The sequence below is a fragment of the Phyllostomus hastatus genome, unplaced genomic scaffold (genome assembly GCF_019186645.2).
Source record: "Phyllostomus hastatus isolate PE091 unplaced genomic scaffold, TTU_PhHast_1.1 phas_contig_304, whole genome shotgun sequence".
Classification (NCBI taxonomy): Eukaryota; Metazoa; Chordata; class Mammalia; order Chiroptera; family Phyllostomidae; genus Phyllostomus; species Phyllostomus hastatus.
In genome coordinates, this window is record NW_025333845.1 from 682561 (window position 1) to 708617 (window position 26057).

The 26057-nt window shown below is 43.5% G+C and overlaps 3 protein-coding genes across 3 annotated transcripts; all 3 read right to left on the bottom strand.

Moving 5' to 3' along the window:
- Positions 1–625: 625 nt before the first annotated feature.
- On the bottom strand, positions 626–2587 carry LOC123819310 (ubiquilin-3-like). Its single transcript, XM_045839620.1, has one exon. The coding sequence runs from the start codon at positions 2585–2587 to the stop codon at positions 626–628; it is 1962 nt and encodes a 653-aa protein (XP_045695576.1).
- A 4682-nt stretch (positions 2588–7269) lies between these two features.
- On the bottom strand, positions 7270–9107 carry UBQLNL (ubiquilin like). The gene is given in 2 exon segments (XM_045839484.1): positions 7270–7349; positions 7352–9107. Coding segments are annotated over 2 exon segments (1836 nt in total).
- Positions 9108–11280: 2173 nt separating this feature from the next.
- On the bottom strand, positions 11281–17839 carry LOC123819242 (olfactomedin-4-like). The gene is made up of 6 exons (XM_045839556.1): positions 17771–17839; positions 15976–16128; positions 14728–14952; positions 14162–14327; positions 13607–13766; positions 11281–12004 (listed from the first exon to the last, which is right to left on the bottom strand). The coding sequence occupies exons 1-6, from the start codon at positions 17837–17839 to the stop codon at positions 11281–11283; spliced, it is 1497 nt and encodes a 498-aa protein (XP_045695512.1).
- Between the last annotated feature and the right edge of the window lie 8218 nt (positions 17840–26057).

The following is a 26057-nucleotide window of genomic DNA, read 5'->3' on the forward strand; positions in this document are numbered from 1 at the left end:
GAGCCACTTGTGGGATAGTCTTCAGGGACAATAAAAATGAGAAACTGCCCACTTTCACTCTTCAGTAAGGCTGGTGGTAGGAGTACGAAAGAGTGGAGTAGATAGACGCAACTCCTAAAGGACACACAATCTGGGGGACATTTGAAAAGACACCAAGAAAACTGCCTCAGCTTGCCCCACTCTGGTCTCCATGCCTCTGAATCTTCTACCCTTAAATCTTCCAGTTTTCCCTCAAGCCCTCCCATCCAAGCACATATAGTTCCTTTCATACCACCTCTTCTCCCATGTGTTCCTCTTCCCTCAGAGCCCACAAAGAATCAGACTCAGGCAGCAGGTGACACTAGAGATTGGATGTAATTGCATCTCAAGACAAACACATGCAGAGCTCAGACTAGGGCTCCACGATGGTACAATGGCAGGGGTGGTTGGGTAACTCATAGCACCCCACCCTGTTTCTGGCCTTCATTCTTTCTCACTGACTCTGGAATGACATTGTCTCCACAGTGAAGGGCATCATAGTAAATTTGGTTCATAGTACAGCTGCATCCAAGAATGGTAGAGCTGTGCAGTGGGATATGGGGGAAAGGGCACAGAGGGAAAGATACAGTCTGAATAACTTAGGCTCTTACGACTGCTTCAGCTTCTCCACTGCAGCATCCACATCACCCCCTGTGGCAATGAGGGCCTGGAGGTTGGCTTCGGGATTCAGAAACCCCATGGCTCTCAGTTGTTCTAGCTGCACGCGGAAATGATTCTCAGGCTGCAGCTGCTGGGAATTGGCACTAGCTAGGGCTTGCAGTATCTGGAGGAAAGGAGTGGAATGGAGGCCTAGTTCCACAGAGTCCTGTGCTGGAGGAACCTCAGGAGCTGGGGCTGCAGGGGGAGCCTCAGGCATAAGGGTCCCCTCTCTAGGCTCTGCCCCTCCTGCCATGTTTCCCAGTCCTGCTAGGCAAGGCATGAACCAGAGTAGGAGGTGAGGTGCTTCAATTGCCAGGACCTGCAAACCTTGCTCAATCTGCAGCAGGGCATGCATGGCACGAGGATTTGCCATGGATGCCTGAAGGTGCAGTAAAAGGGGCAGCTGCCGACGCATCTCATCCTGCAACTGTGGGACCTGATTCATGCTGGCTGGCCACATAGATCTAGGATATGTTGATGGTGGTGGCCAGGCATGTTCAGGGATTCCAGGGGTAGCCAATATGGAAAAAGGTGTTGAAGGAACAAATGGGGCCCTATTGGCAGCACCTCCTAGCCCTGAGATAAGATCAGGCATGCTGCTGCTGTGACCAGTGGAGCCGTTCCCTGTACGATCTTGGCTTCTATTTTGTCTAGGATTACTTTCTAAGGAGTATCTCAGGAACGCTGGGCAAGAGGGATTGCCTTTGATTGCCACTGACTCCTTGGGGAGTGACTGGTCTGACTCAGGTTTCTGGGTTGCAGGCATAGTTGGGGGAACTTGGCTTCCTGGTGGTGCTGCTTCTTGGCTTGGGCTGAGGGTGGAGGCTGTCCCTAGCAGGTAGGTTCCTAGGGACTGGGTAGTCTCGTGTAATTGCTGGAGATAGTCATAGAACCCAATACTACCCAGAATGTTGGGAACCCTATTTCTACTTTCAGATATATCCTGGTCCCCAGGCCACCTGCTTTGCCTGCCACTTGAGCCAACATGTGTGGAAACCCAGGGATTGGGAAGAGGGTCACAGTTCTCCATCCTGGAAGGTTGGCTGCTGTTAGTAGTAGCATTAGCAGTAGTGGTAGCAGCAAAAGGGTTGCCACCAAACTGCTCCTGTACTGCATTGAGCATCGGGTCCATAATATCTGTGTACATGGCCCGAAGCACATTGTAGCCACCAGGAATGCTTTCCAGGTTACTGAGTGCCCGGTCCTGGCTACGCATCATCTCTTGCATCATGGCAGGGTTGCGTAGAAACTCCAGTGTCTGCCGCATGATTTCAGGGTTGTTGAGAATATGCCCAATTTCAGGATTGTGCTGGATCAGCTGCTGCATATGGGGGTTGTCAAGAACCAGCTGGCGCACCAGACTTGTGTTGGACAGCAGACTCTGGACGAAAGGCTCATCAATGATCTGAGCCACAAACTCAGGCACAGATACATGCTGCCACATCAGTGAGCTTGGCTGGTCAGGGAAACTTCCAGAAGTCAGGCCCAGCCCACTGAAGCCTGTGAGGACACCTAAGCTAAAAGTGGATGGCCCACCTGCTGGGTAAATGGAGCTTGGCTGAGGGAATGCTCCAGGGGTTGGGGTAGGGACTGAGGCAGCTGAGGACTTGGTGCCCAGGGTACGGTGTTGCATCTTGATGACCAGGTGGACAGTGAGTCCATCTCGAACTCCACACTGTGCCAGTGAGTCAGGGTCCTTGAGGATTTTGCCAGCAAAGATTAGGACCAGTTGATCAGGGTGAGCCTTAAAGCGCTGAGATATCTCTTTCTTTAGCTGCTGGATGGTGCAAGTGTCTGTAACTGAGAAATCCTCTTTGTCCTTGGGTGTCTTCACTGTCACCTTGATGAGGTGAGGATCCTGGACTGGTGCTGGGCTGCCCCGCGGCAGGGCCTCTCCGCTTTTAGCCATGGTAGGCAGTAGGAGGCCCAGATATGTGGGGACACAGCTGAGGGATGTGAATGGGAGACAAAGATCATCCTTTTGGGCAATGGTGAAAGTAGGAAAGGTGAGCAGAAAGAGGACCTGGGATCTCAAGGTGGGGAAACAGATGGATCCCAAAAAGGGGCAATGAGGTCCCTGGGATAGGATGCTATGAGAGGATTATGGGTCTGACAGATGTTGTGGTCAGGGAAGGAACACCTGAGGCCCTGGGGAAGAGGTCTACAGTTGATGAGTAAAGATGTTATAGAAAGAAGAATGACACAGTTTGGGGAATACATACCAAACAGCTGTGACCCTGTCCTTTCTCTTATACAGGGCTCCAAATCACCCTCATCTTGCTGAACAGACACCCCTGAAGCTTTCTGGGCTGGAACCCACTCTGTCAGGTCACCTCTGTGACCTCACCAATGACATCACAGCCTCATACAATGGATTCTTGAGGTTTCTCTAAGGTACTCTGGATCCCTGGGAACTCCATCTCCAACAACCTTTAACTTTTCCACTTTCTTTATCTCATTTGCCTTTTTCATAGTAAGGGGCCTTAGCTGACCCTCCTTCTGAGTCCAAGAGTCCTGCTTCCATGAGCCCTGTTATGGGGTATGTGGAGAATCACTTAGATTTAAGAACTAAGAAAGACCCTTAATGTTTTGTGTCCCCATTAAGAATCAAATTCAGGTACTCCTCAGTGAACCCTCTTCTTCTTGGTATCTTATGTTCTTGTCTTTTCTCTGATTCAGCATTAGTCATAAATCCTTTACATATTTTCAAACTGTTGACTTTCTGATGGGAAGAAGCTAGACTATGAGAGAGAGGTAGAGGATGACATAATTTTTTAACTTAAATATATATATTACTGTCCTGGCTGGTGTGGCTCACTTGGTTGGTCATTGTCCCACAAACCAAAAGGTCATCAGGTCAATTCCCAGTAAAAACATATGCGTGAGTTGCAGGTTGAGTCCCTGGTCAGGGAAAGTACCAAAGGCAACCAATTGATGTTTTTATCTCACGTGATGTTTCTCTTTCTCCCTCCCTTCTCCTCTCTCTAAATAAAGATAAATTATTATTATTGTTATTATTATTATTCAGAAGAACTCAAAGAATGGATTGGTTATTTATTGACATTAGAGTAAAAGAGGGAATGTGGTTATACCAAAAAAAAAAACCAACCAGGTCAGTTGCACTTATACTTGAAATGTCTATTTTATGTCAAAATGGAAATGTAGGAAGGTAATTCAATATCATGAGCCTAGTGAATATAGGAAAAGAATAGAGTTAAAAAGACTGAGTTATAGGGCCCTACAATATTTAGAAGTCTGGAAGATTAGATTAATTCAGCAAAGAATATTTAGAAAAAATAAAACATTAAGTCAAAAAAGCAAACAGAAAGAGAGAAGATGAAGAGTTTTCAAGAGGAGAAAGTAACCAAATGTGTCAGATAATGCTGGTAGGTCAGTAGGATGAGAACTGAGAATTGATACTGGAGTTGACAAGAGAGAATTAGAACCATGATGAAACAAGTTTTAGGAAAGTTGTGGGAGCAGAAAACCTGATGGAGTGAATTTAAAAGCAAATGGATTGGAAAAATAGTGGATCTAATAAGAGTACTTTAAATGAGAAGAAAGGATGGTGACTGTATGGGAATGCTTTTTCAAAGGATAAAGGCTTCTTTTGTTTTTGTTTTTTCTTAAGATGAGAATATTACATCATAGTTTTATTCTGATGGGAACAATCCAATGAGAAAAAATGATGCAGAAGAAAGAAAAAACAATGTCAATGTTTGTGAAATAAATGTTTGTGAAGATATATTAGTAGAGAGTTTGTTTTAGGAGCCTGGACAGGTTATTCAATACAACACATTGGAGGGCAGAGTGTATGAGTACAGATGCTGATTTAGTAGTGGACACAGGGATGAGTCACTTGTGATCACTTTTGTCTTCTTGTTGGAATAATCAAAACATCAGCTGTAATTAAAAATAGAAATGAGGATGGTGAAAGTTTAAGAAGAGCTAAAAATATATAACATGATTATCTAAAAAAAAATAAGATAGTGAATTGACTCAGGCATTGGATCTCCAAATGTGGTTCCCCAGACCAGCAGCATCAGCAACACCTGGGGCTCTACTCTAAACCTACTGAATCAGACCCTCTTGGAATGGAGCTCAGAAATTCATGTTTCACACACTCTTCAGGTTATTTTAATGCAGATTCTGTTGAGAAATATTGGAATAGGAAAATGTAGGAAAATCATTAACATACCAATAATGCTTTTTGGTAATAAATTTAGATGAGATTAGTCAGCAACATTGTCTGCTTTTTTCTGTCTACAGAGAGAGCAGGCAGAGTTAGATAGACCATTATGAGTTTGCTAGGTGAGCACTATGCTAGAATGATTATATTGATAGATATGGAGTAACATTGGAGGAATATAATTGTGGTCAAATTGCAAAAGAAGGTACAGGGAGGACACCAACCCCTTCTTCTAAGACCACAGGGAATGCAATAAGCAACAGGCACTGCTGGAGAAGCAATGTCCTGAGTGGACAACCAGAATTAACTTACAACAAAGAAGGCTGAGGGAACATTTGGAAAGTTGTAGGCATAAGGGTTGTAACTGGTAGGATGGAAAGATTTGGAGAACTGATGAGTGGAATATTGAATCAGTTGAGAGATGCTCAAGCATATTGGGATGATAATTAGAAAGATGACCTGGAGAGCTTAGGCTTTTTTTTTTTTGTAAACTGAGGAAACTAAGGTAAAGGGTTAATTAGATTAGTAGCAATGTTTTATTGGGGAGATATAGCATCATTTTTAGCTATAATTCCTTTCTTGAGACATACCTTTTTGGTAAGTGGCAATGGTAGATTGGGTGTCTTTGGCAGCAGGTTTGCTAGACACACCTGGATCTTTGTGGACCTGTCCTTCACTCTTGCTGATGAAGACGTCAAGCCTGGAGAACTGGAGGTCTACAAGGAGCACCGACATCTCTGTGGATCTCCTTTGCAGTCCAGAATCAGAATACTCCTCACTCCCTCCACTGATCCCGCCCTAGTCACAGACACTACCGTCTTCTACCTGTTATGTTACAAAAGCATCTACTAGTTTTACTGCTCCCAACTTTTCCTTTACCACAGTCTATTCCATACTCAACAGCCAGGTGATAAATTTTTAAAAACTTTAATCTTTTTCTCAAAGTCAACAGGGATTTTCATAGTAAAATACAAATTCCTCATCAGACCTACAAATCTCTTCATGATTTCTCTGATCTCTTTTTATTCCCATTTCTCGTTCACTCCAGCTACATCATCTCTTTGTTATTCTTCAAAGAAATAATACTCCTACCTGATGGCTTTACTTTTATTATGCAGCCTTCTCTGCCTGGAACATACTTCTCCCAGGAAATGTCCTGGGAGGCATGTTTAAATCTCAAATTCCTTTTGGTTTCTGCTCAGCTGTCACCTTTTCAGAGAGGTCTGTCCTGATTATTCCTTATTTAGAACAGCTTAATCTGCTTCATTTTCTTTCATATCATGTATCACCACCTAACATGTCCATAAGGTGAATACTGTAGCACCACAAAAGAAAGTAAATTCCATAAATAATGAGTCTTTATCACTGCTATTTCTTCAATGTCTGAAACAATACTTATTAAGTTATGGCAAGAGCTTCTTAAATGATTTAATAACTGAGTAGTTGAACTATAATTGTTTTCATACCAATTGGCTGAGATACTCTTGGAGAGAAAGGAAAAAAGGTGATGAGATTTTGGCTAACTATAGATAATAAGAGCTACAAACACTAGATATGCTGAAGAATAATATTACTGAAAAGTATCATGCCCCACAGATGCCTGCACATTTTGTAGATGGAATGTGAGTGAGGCTGCCAGCAACTGTCTGTGATAGAGAATAGGAACAGCCAGAAAAGCCCTATGGTTGTAAAAATGGCAATTAGTAAGAGACTTCTAAGAGGGTGAATAGTCATTAAGACCTGGCTAAAATGGACTTTTTCCCATGCTGACCAGGCCTTTCTTTTTCCACTTTCAGATTTGAACAATTTGGATTTGAGATATCAAGTCTTTATGACCAAATATCTAAATCCATCTGGAATATTTTCCCCTTGTGTATGTTTTGCCTTCCTTTCATGTGGATCTGTTATGTGTCTCTAGGAAGTGTGTATCTATGTGAGCATATGGCTGTTCATACCTGTGTGTTGAATTTGTGTCTATATATATGGACCTGAGATATGTGAACCTGTGCATGTGTTCACATCTGTCTGACACTATATATGCATGTTCTTGGGTATGTAATCATGGTATTATATCTGTGCATGTGGTTCTATATGTGTACCTGTGATTCTCCATATTAATATAGACATGTGATGTGTATATGTGTGTTCATGGATGTAAGTAGGTGAGACTAGGATATCGCACACAGATAGTTGCCTTTTTTGTGAAAGAAAGAAAGCCAAACCTCAGATGGGGGTGAGTGGAGTGTAGCCATTTTATTGACAGATCTTCCAGTAATGGCCAATGGTCAATTACTTGGTGGAGAAAGTATTGGTTGCTTTCTCCTACTCCAGGGTTTCTCTGGCTGGTAATTGAGGTGATCAAATGGGTCAGTAGGCAGGTAACAAGGAAACAGACATGGGAGTTAGAATCCTTGGAATCTCCTGAGCTTGCAAATAGCAGCATTGGTGTTCCCCTCAGTAACAAAGAGCACCTGCAGATGGTGTGGTAGTTCTCAAATCCCATGGCCTGAAGTGATTCCATTTGCTTGCTGAAACGAATCTCAGGGGCTTGTAGAAGAGGGGAAGGATCTTTAGCTATGGACTGTAGCCTCTACAGGCTTGCTCCAGATTTATGGCAGCACTCAGGCCCTTCAGACTCAGCCATATTTGGCACATCCCAGGCCCTGGGCACTGTGTCAGGGTAGCTGCAACTGGGGGCAGGAAGACAACCCAAGCCCCAGAGATAAGGTGCAATCCAGGGCAGAAGAACAGGAGCCTCAGTAGTCAGCAGCTGTAGACCATGCTCAATCTGCAACATTGCTTGAGATGCCTTAGGGTTGGCTAGGGCTATAAGAATGTCAGAAAGCTGTGTCTGCTGCAGGAAGGTGAGAAGCTGCTGCCTCCACTGTTCATTCAACTGGGACATGCTCATGAACATCATCATCTGAACGGCCAGGTAGGAGTTGTTCAAAAGCAATTTTATCATGCTTCCTATGATCTGGGAGGAAGCAGTCTGTTCTTCTGAAAGTTGGAGGTCATCCTCCAGCCTCTGACCAGAGCTATCTAGAGAGATGGTGTCATCTTTGTCTTCTGCCTGGAGTTGCTGTGTGAGCTCTCTGTTAGGTAAGGCTTGTACCCCAGCTGGCTGCTGAATGTCACAGATATGATTCTGGCCCTTGGTGGAATTAGTAGCAGTATTACCCCTAGAAGTATGGCTCACCTTGTTGGGGGTAGCACTGGGTGAGGTGATTGAAGATAAATCACAAGAACTAGTATAGATGACTTGGGTTACAGGGAGCTGGTCCAGCCTTTCCTGGGATGATGGTGGATATGAGGGTGAGAAGTGGACTTGTTCTTGCACTTGTCCTTCTATAGGAACTGTGAAAGGGTTACCCCTAAAGGGATCTTGTGAGCTGTTCAGTATTTGATCTTTGGAATCAGCATAGCTTTGGTCCAAGGCCTTGTTCCCACCTGGGGTTGTCTCTAGACCCAGTTGTGAAGGTGAGCTCAGAGGACGCTCAAGAGTCTGTGCAGGTTGATGGATCTGCATGATCTCTTGAATCAAGGCAAGGTTTGTAGCCAGTTCCAGGGTCTGCCATAGGATCTCAGAATTGTCAAGGATGTGTGAGACTTCTGAATTCTGCTGCATCAATTGTTGCATTTCTGGGTGTTCTGAGATGAACTGTCTCATGAGGTCGGTGGTAGACAGAAGCAACTGGGCACTTGAATTTTCTAGCATCTGTGTTATGCACTCATGTCTACCTACTTCCAGGTCCTGGGTAAGCCCCTGGGGTGCATCAGGCTCCACAAAGAGGGCTGATTCCACTGACGTGTGATTCATAACAGCAGGTTGGAATACCTCACTAATGTTTCTTTTGAGGTTTCTGTCCCGGTAGCAGAACTTGTTGGTTGGCATGTTCTGGGAGGAATGGGTCAGGGATCTGGAGCCTTGTTTAGACTTGATGACCAAATGGATGGTGTGACCATCCAGGATGCCCCTCTGGCTCAGTGTGTCATGGTCTTTGAGAAGGCAGCCCATGAAGACCAGCACTAGCTGGTCCATTTGGCATTTAAAATGAGCTGATAGCTTCTCCTTGAACTGCCTGACTGAGGTATCAGCAGCTATTATAAAGTCTTCCTGCTTGCCTGGTGTCTTTAATGTCACTCGAATGATACTTGAAGAAATGTTCTTATTGGCAGGCTGACCTGAAAGATGCCCAATTTGGGCCATCCTGGATGTTCGAGAGATGACATGCAGCATGGACCTTGAAAGAAAGGCAAATGGAGAACAGGTGGAAGCTGGGGTAGATGGAGTGAGGGGAGACCACTGGCCTGTGTCTCAGGTGTTGTGTTTTCAGGTCACAGGCTTGTTGCCCCAAAAAGGATGAATGACCAGGCTTGACCCAGGTATTTTGTGAAGTTCTACCCTCACTCCAGTTCTCCAAAGGTGGCCCAACTGAGATCTGTCTTGGCTATTGATTCATACTTGGTGCAAGGTGGGCTAAGTAGAGATGACTCCTCCCAGGGCTGCTCCTCCCTTGCCCCACCCACCAGGATCATAACCTCTTCAGGAAATAGATATTGTGATGTTAACTCTGGCCTCACAGTCTCTGCCAGGACTAACTTGGAAAAGAGGACATATTTAGTGAGTCCAGGTCTATATAATGAAATAAAATAAGACAATTATGCAGGAAATTGGGCACAAAGTTCTCAGGATGGAACTATTAAAAAATAAATTAAAAACCAGATTGGTTATGTGGGATATGTGGTGCTATGTATGAGTTTCTTGTACGAATATTAGGCATGTAGTAAGAAAAGCAGGGTCTACTGAAGCCATAGATAAAAGTACATAAATGTGGATAAGAACAGAATCTCTTATAGGAAAAAGCTCATAGTTTTTTTTTAGTGATCTGGAAAGAGTTGGGAATTAGAAAGGGAAATAGAGCAAGAACAAAGTTCTTAAGTGAAAGAAGAGGTCATGTTTTCCTTTGTGTCTAAATTTTGGGATTCTAGACTTAACTGAGAGTGTTCCCAGGGGACTGGTGGGGTGCGGTGGGTGGAATTCGCTGTGTGCTAGAAGCAGGAACAGGACTAACTAACCATGGAAGCTTCCTCTAGGGCAGGGGTGTCAAACTCATTTTCACCAGGGGCCACATCATCCTCGTGGTTGCCTTCAAAGGGCTGAATGTAATTTCAGCTCCTTAACAGTTAAGCAGTAGTTACATTTATACAGTCCTAAAATTATTTTGGCCCTTTGAAGTCTCATCTTAAATGCCTTTTTGTTGAAGCATTAAGAGGAAGAAATGTCTGTAAACCAAGAGGTGAAAGTAAAGGCTGTTAACAGTGAAATTCCTAATGGCAGGTTTAGGCAACTAAAAAGCCAAGTTCTCAGTTCCATATAAATTTGGAGGATGGTGGTTAATTTTTATTTTGGCAGCAGATGAGTTTTTTGTTAGTAAATAGGTTAAAATGCATATTTATGTCTATGTTGATGTTTGGGTGTGGATGGAAATACTATATATGCAACAATGAGAATGCACATGTCTAATTGGATATATATTTGTGCATGAATATGTGTGAAAGTATAAGAATGAAGCAGTGTGTTGGTTATTCTGGTATCTGTATGACTGTGAAGACTTCAAGGTCTGAAACCTTGAACATTTTATTTTCCTGCCTAGAGGATAAGTTCATCATGAAGATAGGTGTCAAGGAGAGTCCAGGCCCATATGTTCTCAGTGCGTTGAAGCTGAACAAAGAAACTACAGATAGTTGTCTAGGAGACTTCCTGCTATCACACTAAAGGATTCTTTATTAGAATGTCTGGACCTCCACCTCAATCCATGTCAGGCTTGCTTCATGCTCAGCTATCAGTTGTTTACTTCTTAGAGCATGACTCAAATCCAAGCCCTCTCCCAATTATACTTGAAAGTGAGATATATTCAGGACAGTGAAACATTGATTTTCACACCAAGACACTGCCCTTTATTCTCCCAGGTACTCCACAGGTGGTTGCAGATAAGAAGGGAATTCACACATCTCAATCTAATGATCAGCTCCCCTGGATCTGTGGCGCTGGAACCAGAGGTTCTAGACCTGAGATGATTCTAAACCTAGCTCACATAATCCTACAATTATAGGAACTGGATTCACAGTTTTCAAAATACAAAATATGAATTTTTTAAAATTCCAGTTCCTGTAATTCTAGGATTCTGGTAAAGAGACAGTAATGTTTTCCAGCCCATATTTTATTTCCCAATCAAACCTCAATAAAATCCACCTAGACCATTATTAAAGAGAACTTTAATGTACTGATTGAGATATTAAATGTAAAGAATTTACTAGATATAATCAATGTGACCAGTCATTAAAGGTAATGGCTATTTTGGGGAGTGAAGAAGAGGACATATTTCTACCAATGCTATTACTATTGGGTCTCAAGGCCTGCGGGACTTGTTGAGTTTGACAGCATTGGGTGGAGCCTTAGCTCCAGATGACCTTTTGACTAGTGGCTTTGGTAGCCTGCTCTTCAGTGTCTGGAAGCTGAGGTCATAATTGACCAGGTAGCCATCATTGTAGACATACAGCTTGTGATCTGAGGGGCAGTAGTTGATGCTCTGCAGTGTTTCTAGCATCTTATCCAGCAGGATGCTGAGATGGTGCTCTTGCCCAGTGGTGGTATCAAAAGCATAGAAGATCTCCTCTTGGCGGGTGCTCAGAGAACGTAAAGCATAGAGCACCCCGCAGGCCATGAAAGCCCCTGACAGAGCTGGCTTGTACTGGCTGGTGTGCCAGGTTTCCTCCACTTCTAGGGTGTTGGGATTGAGGAGACTCACAACCAGGTTGCCCTTGCTCTCCTCTGTAGCATAGAGCACCCATAGCCCCTTCTCATCACCAGCAAAATCTAAATCTTTCCAGGACACACCAGCATAGGAGAAGCGGTTGTTGTAGGTGGCACCTGGCAATGGGCGCTGCAGAACCAGGCTGTTGGAAGAAAGGTCCACCTTGGCCATTTCACCTGTGCCATAGTAGTTAAAGTACATGAAGTTCTTGTACACTGTATTACCACTGCCATCACCATAGCCCATCTTCCACTGCTCATAGTTCTTCAGCAGTACCAGGTCATCATAGGACTTGTGCAGTCGGTAGTAGTCAAAGTACCTAAGCCAAACCCCACACAAGAATCAGCAGGTGACAGCAGAAAGCAAGGAAACAGAGTGCTATTAAAAAATGAGCAGGCTAACGTTCTCAGTAATAGTGGGGCCTTTGGAATCAAACAGAATTGATTTTTAATCTTTCTTTTTTACTTACAATATACCACAAGAGAATAAATAATTGTAAAAAAAACAGTATCAGTAATACTAATAACATCAACAACAATGATACCTAATAAGCACTATATGTGCATTATCTCTTTTTTGTTTTTCTTTTTTTATCTTTTTTATTTTCATTTGTTCTTTTATATACATATATTTCATTTTTTCTACATTATCTCATTTAATTATAATAAAATAACTTTTAGATAGGTTTTCTCCCCACAGGCTGGGAGAATGGCTCGAATAAAGAATAAATAATTGGCTCCAGGTTACTCAGCTCATAAGTAAAATTTGTAAAAAAAAAATTACCTCCTTGTCAGAGGGAGTGCTTGTCAGGACTAAGATATGCAAATAAAATAATTACTAGAGCATTCATTTCAAAGTAAGTAATGAACAAGTGATAGCTATTATTTTTTTCTTATTTATGGATAATCTTTTCTTAGACTTCATTGCCATCCATCTGTCACTGAGGCACAGATACCCTATAGTAGGACAGAGTTTTGAAGCTGGATTCAGAAGGTAACTTTGAAAAGTCTCTTAAATTATTCCTAACTTGTAAGTATTGCCATCTCTTAATATTGGGCAGTAAGTCTTGCCTTGCCCACAGAGATTCTGAGAGGGCTTAAAAACAAAAAGCTTGCAAATGTGTTTTGCATGCTACAAAATATCTGTAGAAATTTGGGAGCATTATTATTAGCAGAGAGCTCATCGTTCTTAGGTAAGTTTCAACTGGGGTTCTTCAATGACTAGTTCAACTCACATTCATCCCCTCCTCCCATGACCTCCTACTCAACTGAGTCTATATCACATTGTGTCTGTTCTCACTTCAAATGCCTGGTCTGGGAGTTGCATCTGCCTTCCTAGCCAGACTTATTGAAGAGTGCATTTGTCTACTCATTGATTCCTTTAGCCATTCTTTAAAAAATACTCTTTTCTGTACCTGCTGTATCATTTACACTTTTCTGTATAATCTTATATGATATTCTCATTTTACAGCTGGCTAAGATGGGTCTGAGATGTTAATTCACAAGGTCACTTAGCTTAAGTGGCAGCATTGAGAATCAATCTCAGATTTGTTTGACTCCAAGTCTCCAAGCATGGCCAAGTTTATCCTCTGAATTTTTTCTGAGCAGAAGGTAAGATTCTGAGGCCCAGGTATAGAAGAGTTTGTTTTGGAGATGAGATCAGGCTTGAATAGAGCCAGCTCTAGATTAGATGGAATTGGAAATTTCAGACAGTGGATTTGTAAAGGAAGCTTAGGGCCATCTGAACCATCCTTAACCCATGAGAGGAGCACTAAGAGGTAACCTGTCAGGCCTAGACTAAGTTTTCCCAAGGGCATAGAAATAGAGGAAGTTGAGATGGGGCTAACAGGAAACCTGTCAGGGTAGGTTAGGGAATATTTGGAATGAACCTGACTGCAGAAGAAAAAACATTCTGGACTCACCTTCCATCTATACGCAGAGGGGCCACCCAGTAGAGGGAAGAGGATGAGTTGGTGGCTGAGTCTCGACCCCAGGCCCCTGCCTTGTAAGAGAAGCCTCTCCAATTGAGCTGTACCACAAGGGGTCTGCTGACTTTCTGGAGGCCTCCATGGGCACAAGAGCCTAGAGAAGAGAGCAGGCAGGTATGAGCCTGATGTGATGCATATGACTCACAGAGAGCAGAGTATGAAAGTATATGTGCATTTGAGTGTATGTCCATGCACCTGAGTGCCTATAAAAATGTATGTATAAGCATGTGTGATTGTGTATGAATAGCAACTAGTGCATATGTCTGATTGTGGGTGTATTTACTTGTCTATGTATGTGGGCATGCCAATGTGTGAGAGTGTACTATTTTAGGTCTGCATCCCTTAGTGATACACCAAACAAGGGAATAAAAGACTTACTCTACATCAAGATCTTTACTGCCCACCCCTCAGTACACCATAGCCAACCCTACATGCCCAACCTTGTCCTTGGGGAGATGATATCTTGGAAAATTTAATATAAGACCTCACCTGGGGGTAGGAATGGGCTGGAGTTTCTGGAGGCCTCTTCTTTCTCCTTCTCCCTCTCACACTCGCTTAGCCGGCTCTCAAGGACGTCCACCTCCTGGCGGAGAGCACGGAAGCTGCGCTGGTCAGAGTCAGCCAGAAGCTTGAGTGTGAGGCTAGCATTAGCCACCTATGGAAATGAGATGCCAGGAATGTGGGTCACTGAGTGTTCTTAAAGAGTTGAACTCAGGATCCCACATTTCTTAGCTCAGGGTCTTATTCTCCAGAAAGAAGTAATTTTGGAAATTCAAATTTTCAATTAGATGGGACAGGGGCTAGAAAGAGGGAGAGGTTCTTTTTTTAACATCTTATTTATTTTATTTTTAGAGAGAGGGGAATGGAAGGAGAAAGAGAGGGGGAGAAACATCAATGTGTGGTTGTACCCCCAACTGGGAAGCTGGCCCACAACCCAGGCATATCTCCTGACTGGGAATTGAACCAGCAACCCTTTGGTTCACAGGTTGTCACTCAATCCACTGAGCCACACCAGCCAGGGCAAGGGAGAGAGATTCTTAAATCCATCCACATACCTGGCTCTGGAGTTGGTAGAGAAGGTCCCCAGCTGCACTAACTCTTCCCTTAGCCTTAAGCTGGGCTGCTAACTCCTGTGCTCCCTCCAGTTCCAGGCGCAGCAGGTTGAAGGCTGGGGACTCATAGGAGGCAGCAAGGGCAGTAGGATTCCTGAACTTCAGGGCATGGTTCATTTCTAGGACCTGGTTATCCTGATCTTCAGTGGCATGTGCATACTCACTGACCTGGGAATGGGAGGATGGATAATCAGTTCCCCCAAACCTCAGTAGCCATGGTTTTTCCCATCGATTTATAGGTCCCCCACCAGTGCCACATAGCCTACACAACTCTCTCATATCTGTCACCTTATTTGCTTCTATTAAAAGCTCTTGAGGTGACCATTAACATTATCCCTATTTCACAGCTGAGAATACTAGCATCCTTTCCCCTGCAGGAGAAATATAATGTGCTCCCATGCATAATGTGCACTCACATTTTTGGACCAAACTGTCAGGAGAAAAATCTTTCATTTTACAGTATATAGATACAGAATTAGTACTACCCATGTATAATGAATGCTCATCCTTATTTTCCCTCAAAAATTTGGGCAAAAAAAGAGAGTGTATATTCATGGCAAAATATGATAAGTCTTTCCCTTAAACTGCCCAGACTCTCTTTTTCCTTTTCAGGGCCACACACTCTCAGGAGTGTTTTAGTAAGGGAATAAATGAACTGATTTCCAGCTTCCAGTCTGGTTCTATCCCACTGACCTTCCCAAGGAGCTCCACTAGTGACCATTACATAAAACAACTTGCCCACATCACACTTCTATTGATGCATCTATTAATGCAACATTTCTATTTACCCATCCTTACTTACAGCACCAATTCTAAGTTCACCAGCCTGGCCCACATATCTCTCCACCGATTGTCCCTATTTTAACTCTTCTATTCAAATCCTCTTCTGCCTCCTGTGCACTAGTCATCTCATTTCCAAGCCTTTTCTTGTTTTTTTGCTCTTCCTAGCTCCCAGTGAATCCAAACTCACTAATTCACCCATTAATGTAGGAAATACCCATTACATAAGCCTCTCTGCTAGTACCCCTGAGGATCCCCAAAGCAATACCTAGTTTTCTCTTCATACTAAGGATTCACCTCAAAGATGAGGGTTGTGCTTCCATCAGCTCCTTCTTTACCACTAGAGCTCATCCTTATGCTACTTCCTGTCCCAGACCTAGCCCCAACTCCAGCCCCAGCCCCAGCACTCACCCTGGAGAGCTCCTGTTCATACTTGCCCACGAGCTCCTGGGCTGTACTCAGTAGCTGTTCCAACTGCTTCAGGGGGACGAGGTTGCTGGGCAGGTAAACCACACAATGGCATATGCCATTCTTATCGACAGAACCTGGCACATCTCTTACCAACTGCAAAGTCACAGGCACATTAAGCTTATATGTTGGGGCACAGTGTGCTTTTTGGCAATGAAGCAAAAGAAGAGGTTGACCCTTCTCTCTCTGCACAGGAGGCTGTTCTTGACTATGGGCACCCTTCAGCCATGAATGTGAGGGACCCTTTCCTTAACTTCTCAGAACTGAAGCCATGGTCCCCTCCTAGCTCCTGTTCATAGGGCCACCTTCATCCTACCTTGTATACTGGCTGGATCTGACTGCAATTCCTATAACTAGAAGCAGATTTTCCTGGATGCTCCAAAGAGACTTGTCAGGGGACTGGTTTGGGGGCTGCAGTTCCTTGCAGTACCCCCACTGTAGAGATTCAGTGGATCCCCAGAACATTTTGTTGTCTTGAAGACAGTAGGCATGGAGAGTTCCAAATTTTCAAAGAAAGAAAATTAATATTAACAGCACCATCAGGCACCAGAGTCTGGACTGGTATTCAGCATTCACAAGAACATGACAAGGTAGGATTTGTAATCTACATTTTATAATTTAAAAAACTAGAGGTTCTGACTATTTAAAAGTAATATTTTGTGGAGTCACATGATTAATAAGTGACCAGGCTGCCAGCTTTGTTCTAAATCCTGTGCCTGTGCTCCTAAGGGAGTTGCAGAGCTCCAGCTGTGTTAGGGTGTGATGCAGGCCAGCAGGGTGAGGGTGGCAGGCAGCTGCTTTACCTCAGCTAAATAGAGTGAGGAGGAAAGTTTCTAGAAAAGAGAGATGCATAACTTGGAGGTCTTATTCCCTTTACCTATAATCTTAACTTATAACCTACTGATTCCAGAGCCAGACTGCCTCAGTTCTACTTCTGGCTCTGCAATGATGGGTGAATTACTCTCTCTGTGTTCCAGTGTCCTTTTGTGTAAGTGAGGATACTTATGTTTTACTTTAAGAAGCAAAACTACATGTAGAGATTAATTTACAAAGGCTCTTAATAATCTATGGTTATTATTAGTTATTATAGACTTTTAGTTATTAAGACTCTTATTAGCCTGTTAGTTATTATCCTCTATGTCCATCTGTCCACTCCCATTTTGAAGCTGGAAAAACCAGCCTTAGATTGGAGACTTCTTCCCAAGTTGTTGACTAGGCTTGTGGCACCAGCTGAGGTTTCTCTACAGAATCTTCAAGAATTAAGATATGTCCTCGATCCTTCTCTGAATAGTCCCACACATAGCTTCTATGGCCCTAGTAGTTAATATGGCTTTGTCTTAAGCCTGCTGCAACTCCAGCTCAATAGTGTATAGCTTTGGGGGATAATGGAGCAGAGGTTACACACATACAACAGCTCGGGCTGACCTCCATCAGTTCCTACACCCTTAGCACAGGTAAAGGGTAGTGAACTTCTGCTTAAAATGAAGGTTCATCAGGAGCAGGTGGACAGTCCAGAATTCTTCCCACTCACATTTATCCTTGTTTTCCTCCCTCACCTTGTACCCACCTAAGCCCAGGGATCATCAGAGCAGGCAGGGTACTCTCTCCTCCTCCATCCATCTATCTCCACCTTCACTCTCCCAGAACCTGGGGGTTCTTGAAGGATCTAAGCAGTGGGGGAAGCCAATACAAAGCATAGAATCATCTCCCTCCCTGCTTGTGATCCCCCCACCTGTACCTGAGGCTGTCCTGGAAGCACCAGGGACAGCAGCAGCAGAATAGTCAAAAGGGCAGGGATGGGTTGCATCTCGCATCAGCTGCAGGATGAACTAAGACCTCTGAGTTCCCCCAGGCTTTTATCTCTGGTCCAAGTGAATAGTCTCACCAGGAGGGGCACAGATTTCGACATCTGAATGAACTGAGAGTGAGAGAGGCTGTGAAGAAGGTATGGGGAAAAGAGGTGGGAGGGAAGGGTTGCGACACTCTGGTGCCTGCAGATATGGGGTGGAAATGAGTTTCTCACTACAAACAGGGTCTTTCTCATCCCCAAGCTGAGATCTGCCCTCATTCTGCTGGGCCCCCCTGTCCAAACAGATTAAGGCAAACCTGATACATTTTGTGGGGGCCTTTAGATGGGTCCTTTTCAGGAGGGATTATGGTGTATCCCTCAGCTTTGAGGCCAGAAATATTCTAGAAGGAAATGCAACTTTACCTGCTTCTTCCCAAGGACAGAGCCATTAACTTAACCATGTGCCTTTGGATGAGGGCCAAGATGTATATCTAGGGGGTTTGCTTCAGCAACACCGTACTGGTCTACTCTGTTATGTGCTCTGCCTTACCCCTAGAAATTAGTCTCCTCCACTGTTATAGGCTTTCTAAACATTTCTATCCCTCCCCACTATTCAAATGTAACCCTCAGTTCAAGCTCCTGATATCAACAGCCTCCATTGTCTGTCCTTCAGGAAAGTTCCCTCCCAATATCTTCTAACCAGTCACAGGAGTCTATTGAGCCTCCAGTCCTCTGGGCTCTCAACTGGACTCCTTACATAAAAGGAAGAGATTGGGTCCTGAGTCCTGGACAAAGAATCATAGTTTTGTGTCCCTGGTGCTGCTACACCGCTTGAGTACTTCTCAGGCAGCGGTGAGTCTCACACTCACCCAAGTGCCAAGGTGGATATCAGATTTTCTGTGAAGCATGAGTTTCTCCACCCCCCCATTTTTTCAATGAGGAATTTGTAGCTCCTTTGTATGTATCCTTTATTACTTCTCACTGTACCCCCAAATTCAGACATTAAAGGCAGGTGGCACCACCACATAGAGGTTAGCCAGTAGATGTGGACGTGGCAGGGCACGGTGTGGCAGCCAAAATGGTAAGCCAGGAAGGGGCAGAGGGCAGGTGTATAAAAAGAGTGCTGACACTGGCATGGGCCCTGCTGGTACCCAGGGCCTTTGGGGGGACACCATGGGATGGCAGGCAACAAACAACACGGAGAATGAGCAAGCATCTATGAACCCTAGGTCCAGTGCTGGAGAGAGCAACATGTGATGAGTCTATACCAGGTGTTGAGATGTCACCACAGACCAGCCAACCCACACCCATGTGCTCACAATAGGTGTGGAGTAGTGCCTGCTGTCCAAAATGGGGCAGTCTCTGGAGCAGGACTATAAGGGGTACTATCTTGCAGGCACCACAGGTCACAGCAGCTATAGCCACTAAGCTTACCACACACTGGGTCAGCAATAAACATAGCATAAAAGCTGGCAGATAGCCACATGGCAGTCCACAGCCATGGTGAGCAGCACTGAGGCCACATAGCAGTCCATAGCCACAGTGAAGAGCAATGAGTACTCACTTGGACAACAAAGAGCTGAGCTAGACAGATCCCAAAGGAGATTTCATCTGACAGGCTCCAGAGCACAGCCAGGGTTTTGGGCACTATGGATGTGGCCAGAACCTAGTCCGTGGCTGCCAGAAGCCCCAGCAGCTAGTGCATGGGTACCTGGAGTGTCTTATCAACTGCCACCAGCCCCCATAGAAGGGAATTCCCTGCCATAGCTGCCATGTATAGCAGGCACACAGGCACAGAAAGCCAGGCATTCAAGGCCTGCTGTCCTGGTATTCTCCGCAAGACAAAGGGCCCAGGCCCAGAGATGAGCATAGTCTAGTTGAAAGCTGGAAATGTGGGATCCAGCTCCATCTCCTGGTTCCACCTGGCTCTGTCCTTGCAGGGTGTACATGGAACCTGTGAGAGGCAATAGACAGTTCTACAAAGATTTTAGGTAGATGGAGATGGGGATCAGGGCTTAGGACACTACAGCATTTACCAAGAGCCATCCTTGTGCTACACACTGTTTTAAGAATTTGGCATATGCTGACCTATAGATTTTCTCTCTTCTTTTAAGACAAAGAGAAAGAGAAGGAGAGAGAGACTAAGAGAGAGAGGAAGAGAGAAAGGGAGAGAAGGAAAACAGAGAAAGAGAGAAACATTAATTTGTTGTTCCACTTACTTATGCATTTGTTGGTTGATTCTTGTAAGTGTCCTGACTAGAGAATGAATCCACAACCTTGGTATATCAGGACAACACACCAACCAAATGAGCTACCTGGTCAGGGCCTGGCCCACAGATTTCCTAACAGTCTGTGGGTTTGCTAATATTCTCATAGGGTAGATCAAGGAATTTCATTTCTGAGAGATTAACAGACATACTCCAGATCACACATCTGAGAAATAGAACAAGGACTTGTATCAACACTATTTGGATAAAGACCATGCTCTTCTGACAGTCTTCTCTGGATGTCTCCTCCTCAGCTCAGGCTCATGGGAAATTGAAGTGTGCTTTTCCTGATGCCCTGTCCCAGATGACACCCGTTGTGTTATCTAAGCCTAATCCCTCCAACTGCCATATAGCCTTTGTGCTCCCACCATACTAGGGGAGAGGTAAGGCAGAAGAAGGAAGTGTGAAATGGCTATTTTTTACTCCACTTACTAACAGAACAACTGTTCAGACAAATCTCCTCTCCTAAGATCCTTTTCCAAAAGTCACTTTATTAACTCAGATCCACTCTTGGAAACATTACAGTCCTCCCAGACTGTCCACTATTTTTTCTCAGCTGCCCATGTCCTCTGACATCCTTTCCTTCAGCTTTAATACACTGTAGCTCTATGTACCTGGGTCACAAACCTTAATTCCTCCATTGACCAGTATAGACATTCATGTCCTGACTCAGTTTTGTGGTACTTTTTCTTCTGTCCTTTGTTCATGGGGAAGCCCTTGGGTTATACAGAACTCAGCTAGGGAAAGTTCTGATCCCACTGAGGGTACAGCAGAGCCTCCAGGTCAGGCTGCAGTAGAAGCGACTGGGGTCAGATGCCACAGTAATAGTGCAGTTGGTGGTCAGGTTAAAATGGTGGAGGACTTTACTTACCTGTGTTTAAGTAATTTAAAAACAACCTAGAAGAAAGCTTTCCAGGTTCCACCTAAATACCACAGTTATGTCCTTGAACTTTATAAAGTATAGCATCTGACATTTAACCTAGTTCTGGGGACTGAGGAACCTGGGGAAGGTGAGCAGAGAAAAGGGTCTCTGGCCCTGGGTAAAGCTCTCAAACTTGTGTGTGTGCTCTAGGGCCCTGTCAGCATTGCCTCCTGGGACTTCTCTCACACCCCCACACCTTGACTCTTGCAAGTAGGGTCAGGTAATAAACCAGGCTAAACTTTTCTACATGGAAGTCTTGTTGGTTTAGAAACCAGAGCCTCCTTCTGATGTATGAGGTTTCACTGAGTCATGGGACCGCTCTCACAATGGGAACACTGTGGGCTCCTCTAAACCCTGGGAACATTTTGCCAGGACCAACAAGGAAGACCTAGCCTTTACAAAAGAAAGAGGATATATCAAATCCATCAAGTCCTGAGAACATCTCTCCCCAAACCACAGAGTAAGAACAACTGTACCCAGGCAGGGGCCCAGTAAGAAAGTCCTGCACTCAGGGTGTGGGGCTTACTAGCATACTTCCTCTTGACAAAATTCCAGAGACAACTTCTCTGTTTCCCCTGTGTACATAGCCCACACTTCTGCTCCTTCATTTCTTCCCCTAGGCTAAATGACAGGGAGGGGAAAGAAGCCGGGACTCACTGCCCAGCCTCAGCCTGTTCTGTGTTTGGTTGTCTGTAGGTGCAGCTGCACCCTTCTCATTGTCCACCTGACTGTTCTGCTCTTTGCCTGTCTCGTTCTTCACCTCATCTCCAGGCCCAACACCACTCAGCTTCCTCTGTAGGTCAGAAGTTTTGCAAAGGATAATTTGAGGGAGGAGTGAAATAGGTTCTCTACTGTCTCTGAGGTCCCAGGCACAGGACTGTCTCTGACCTGTTTCTTGGAGTCCTGGGGCTTCCCCTTGGTGGTGATGCACTTGAAAGTTGTGACACTCTCATGTGCCCCTAGCTATGATCAGGAACCTGATGTATAAAACAGACTGGGTCACACAGAGCTGGGACCAGGAACAGGATCTCCTGGATCCCATTCCAGGACTGTTTCCTCTCCTGGAATTTTTGCCTTGTTCCTCAATTGACAATAATTTTCTCCTTGGCAGAAGCCGCCTTTACCATTCACACAGATTTGGCAGCTCTGGGTTTCCACTCCCACTCTGAAAGAGTCCTCATTCTGACTCCATTCACAACTCTTCCTTCTGGAATGAGACTGTGGGGCTGCTGGTGGTACACAGACCTGCATGAACCAGCCAGACTGTGACTTGTCTCCCACCATCTTCTACCTCCTCTCCACAGGATTCCAAGTCAAAGCTCATCCCCTCCCCCTTCTTTTTCTGTTGATCTTTCTCAGAGGGCTTCTGCCTCCTCAGAGCTATTCTACTCTGAGTGGCTCACATACTGTGTCCCGCCTACGGAAGCTAAGGGACAAGGTATTTCTTGTCCTCTATGAAGTAGAACATCAAAGAACATATTAAATGCATCTGGATGCATTATGGGAAAAAGAAGGTATAGTGAAAAGAGATCACTAATTGAACTCAGACAGCTGTCTTGGTTTGTTATATTACTTGGGGTGACTTTGAACCTTGCTTCAAACAGAACATGTGATCCCCACATTGATTTTGGAGGTAGGCCTGAGAGGGAAATGTGGTTCAGGTTACATTTTTCTTGCTGCTGTTTACTCCCACTTAAGCACAGTGGGTAAGATCCAGAGTGGGCTCCGAAGCCAGATTATCAAGGTTGAATCCTACTTCTGCTACATACAAACTGTGTGATTTTGGACAAGCTACTCAGTTTCTCTATGCCTCAATTTCCTCATCACTGAAATCAGGATAATAATAAACATGCCTACTTCACAGGAATATTGAAAAGATAAATAAATAAATGATGTAAAGCAATTAGGTAGGGTACAACAGTACCTGAAACACAGTAAATGCCTAACACATTAAACAGTATTGTTATTACTATCCTTAGCACTTTTATTACTCCTGGAACGCCATCATTTGCCACTAAATTCTTAGTTCTCAATTTTATAATCTGATTAAAAAAACCTTTATTATATCTTAAAAATTAAGATGAGTTGGGGACTGTGCTAAAGTAATTTGAAAGCAGAATGGTCTTGGGTTTCAAAAAATAATGGCTAAAAGGCAGGCTGAAAGGTTCAGATTTGACCTGATAAAATCAAAGAAAGAACTTCCTTTGCCAATAGACCCAAGAAAAGTAGGTTGAGTACAAGACTGTTTCTAAATAAGATGAGGAATTTTGTAGCACTGTCTTCTCTTCCCCGTTCCCAATACACAAAATTCCATATTGTTTTGATGGAACGATGGAGATGGAAAGGAAGTGGAGACATCTTAGCCCCAGTTCTCAAAGTTAACAACCACACTGGTCTTTTTAGCACCCCAAAGTTGTTTTCTAACAATAAGTCCAAACAACTCATTTCCATCAGGACCAAAGGCTTCCTAGAGCATATCCTTGAGAATGGGCATTTTTAGAAAGACTTTCAGTGTTTGGCTCAATATGAAATAAATTCATGTATGAAATGGGGAAGAGACATTTTCAGGAGTTCCAAAGTTTGTCTAGAGTGTGACTGATCTTGGCTGATGAATTCCTGCTGATGGGACAGGAGTCTCTCACCTCGCTACTGTGGAGATGGGATTAAAGATGAGGAATGGGCATCCAGTTTCTACCTATCCTTGCTAAGTAGGTAGAGGGTCTATCTATCTACCCTCTGCTGCTTCAGTCTCTGCCACTCCTACTTGTCCATTCAGCAGTCACTGCACTTGAGACCTAAGGGATTCAAAGGTGCTCCTGTGTTAAGCTGGAGAGATTGGGTATGGGTGATAAAGATTTATAGGTCTCTCTTCACTGAGTCTCTCAGGAGGGCATGACCCTAAGTCCCTGGAGGAATTGAGGACCTGCTAGTGGCAGGTGTGAACTGTTAATGAGGAATTAGCAGATTCTGTGGTCACCCCTGATGATTCTCCTGATCCCCAGGTTTATATGCCTGGCACACTCAGGACCTGGGGAAAGGTAGAGACTGAAATGGAGAGGTCTCTGCAGAACCACTGATGTGACAACAGCACATTCAGATGGAGATGTGCTTCACTGTAAGGGTAAAGCTAGTTGCCATCTAGAAATGGACAGTCATCATTACTTAGTATTGCTTCTTCCCTCTTAGCTTTACAAAGAAACAAAGCAACTAACTCGATGGAAAGAGCCTAGGTTTTTGAGTTAGGTAGAACTGGGTTTGAATAAGGCTCTTCTACTACATATCCTTGAGCAAGTATCTTAACTCTTCTAACTTTTTTTTTATATGATGAGGATTACTGTATCTTCCCGAAAAGGTTGTGAAGATCACAGTAACATACATAAAGCACCTAGCAGGTGCCTTGAGCCCAGGAGAATTAACGCAACCTTATTTTAGGTAGTACAGCTTGGAAAGAGTCAGCTTCAAGACAAACCCTGGCTATCTGAGATACTTGCTGGACCCATGTAGGGTAGATATTGGGCTCCAGTGGTAGATATAAGTTTCACAACATCATCCTTTTCTCAAAAAAAAGGTGCTCTTTTGCACTTAGAGGTACATAATAGAATGTGATAATGGCATGTTTCACAGAATGTTGCCCACAGTTCATATTTGTTTTGAGACCTAATTTTAATAAAATTGGGGGGTTACACTATCACAAAGTGAATTAACAATTTACAGAAAAGTTATTATGCTACTGTAATCATGTGTATTTAATATTCTAGAATAGTCCAATAACCCCTCTCACATTGGGTCTTTTCCTTATGGAGTGTGTGTGTGTGTGTGTGCATGTGTGTATTTGTATACAGTATAACCTAAAGAGGGCAAAAGCAGTTATTGAGATATGGCCCAGAGACCACAAGCAACAAGTTCACTGTGCAAATGTGATGCTTTATTCCTAATGGTTTTGAGTAAGGAAGTCAACCTGCCCTACTTTCTGTGGGGTACCTGCCCTAAACAAGCTGCCCATTTTGCAATAATATAACTATGCACATATAACTACGCACATTTAGAAACATGTTAATGATATGGAAGTCCAATTCACAGAACAAATAAATAAATAAAGCTGGAAAAGAACTTCCTTTGCCAATAGACCCAAGAAAAGTAGGTTGAGTACAAGACTGTTTCTAAATAAGACTGTTTCTAAATATTTTTCATTGCAACTTGATGAATGCACAGATATTCCTAGCATGATAATTATATTATTGTATGTGCAATTTCAGCATGACAATGATGTGAAGGAAGAATTATTCTTTCAACACATTTGCAGACAAACCCAATTATCTCTGAACTGTATATAAAACCAAGAAGCATGCAATATCAACAAATGTAGTTCAGGATTTAAGTTTGGTATAAAAGTGTGTTCTGATGAAATTGTGATAGGTACAGCTAAACACCGCAGTAGCTACCAAGATGAAGGAGCTTACATCAAAATGTTAAGCAAAAGATTTGCAGTGAAAAACACAAGTCAGCTAAATTAAATAACGTGTTTAGTGCTACAGTATGAATGGGGAGTTATAACAATTTACGAGTTAAATTCGAGATTATTCTCTTTATTATGTGATAGAATGAGAGCTGATCAAAAACAAGCAACTGCCTAATGAAGAATGATGATTATTGTGGGGAAACGATTTGTTGAGATGTTTAAACTATGGGATGAACTTTCAGTGCTTCTGGAAAATAACGTTTTTGATTCCACTTCTTAAGGTGTAAATTGGACAGTGAGACTTTCTTATTTGACTATATTTGGTATTATTTTTATTCTTAATACCTCCATGCAATAGTTTTTAATCAGAAAAGTTTTAGAGGCAAATATAGAAGTTATAAGTTTGGAAGATCAGGCTTTCTACAGAATATTACATTTCATAAATAACATAAATTTTAGTGAAATAAGTGATGAGCTATATATTATGCATCTACAAAAAGTTATCACTGAACACCTTACAAATTTAATAGAATGTTTTGAATTTTATTTTCCATCAAAACAAAATTCACAAATAGAAATTCAAAGATT

Coding starts and splice junctions, on each gene's coding strand:
- LOC123819310 (XM_045839620.1), bottom strand. CDS start 2,587: ATGGCTAAAAGCGGAGAGGCCCTGCCGCGGGGCAGCCCAGCACCAGTC.
- LOC123819242 (XM_045839556.1), bottom strand. CDS start 17,839: ATGCAACCCATCCCTGCCCTTTTGACTATTCTGCTGCTGCTGTCCCTG. Junction 14,953..15,975: donor ATGAACAGGAGCTCTCCAGG/GTGAGTGCTGGG, acceptor TCCCATTCCCAG/GTCAGTGAGTATGCACATGC. Junction 14,328..14,727: donor TCTACCAACTCCAGAGCCAG/GTATGTGGATGG, acceptor TCATTTCCATAG/GTGGCTAATGCTAGCCTCAC.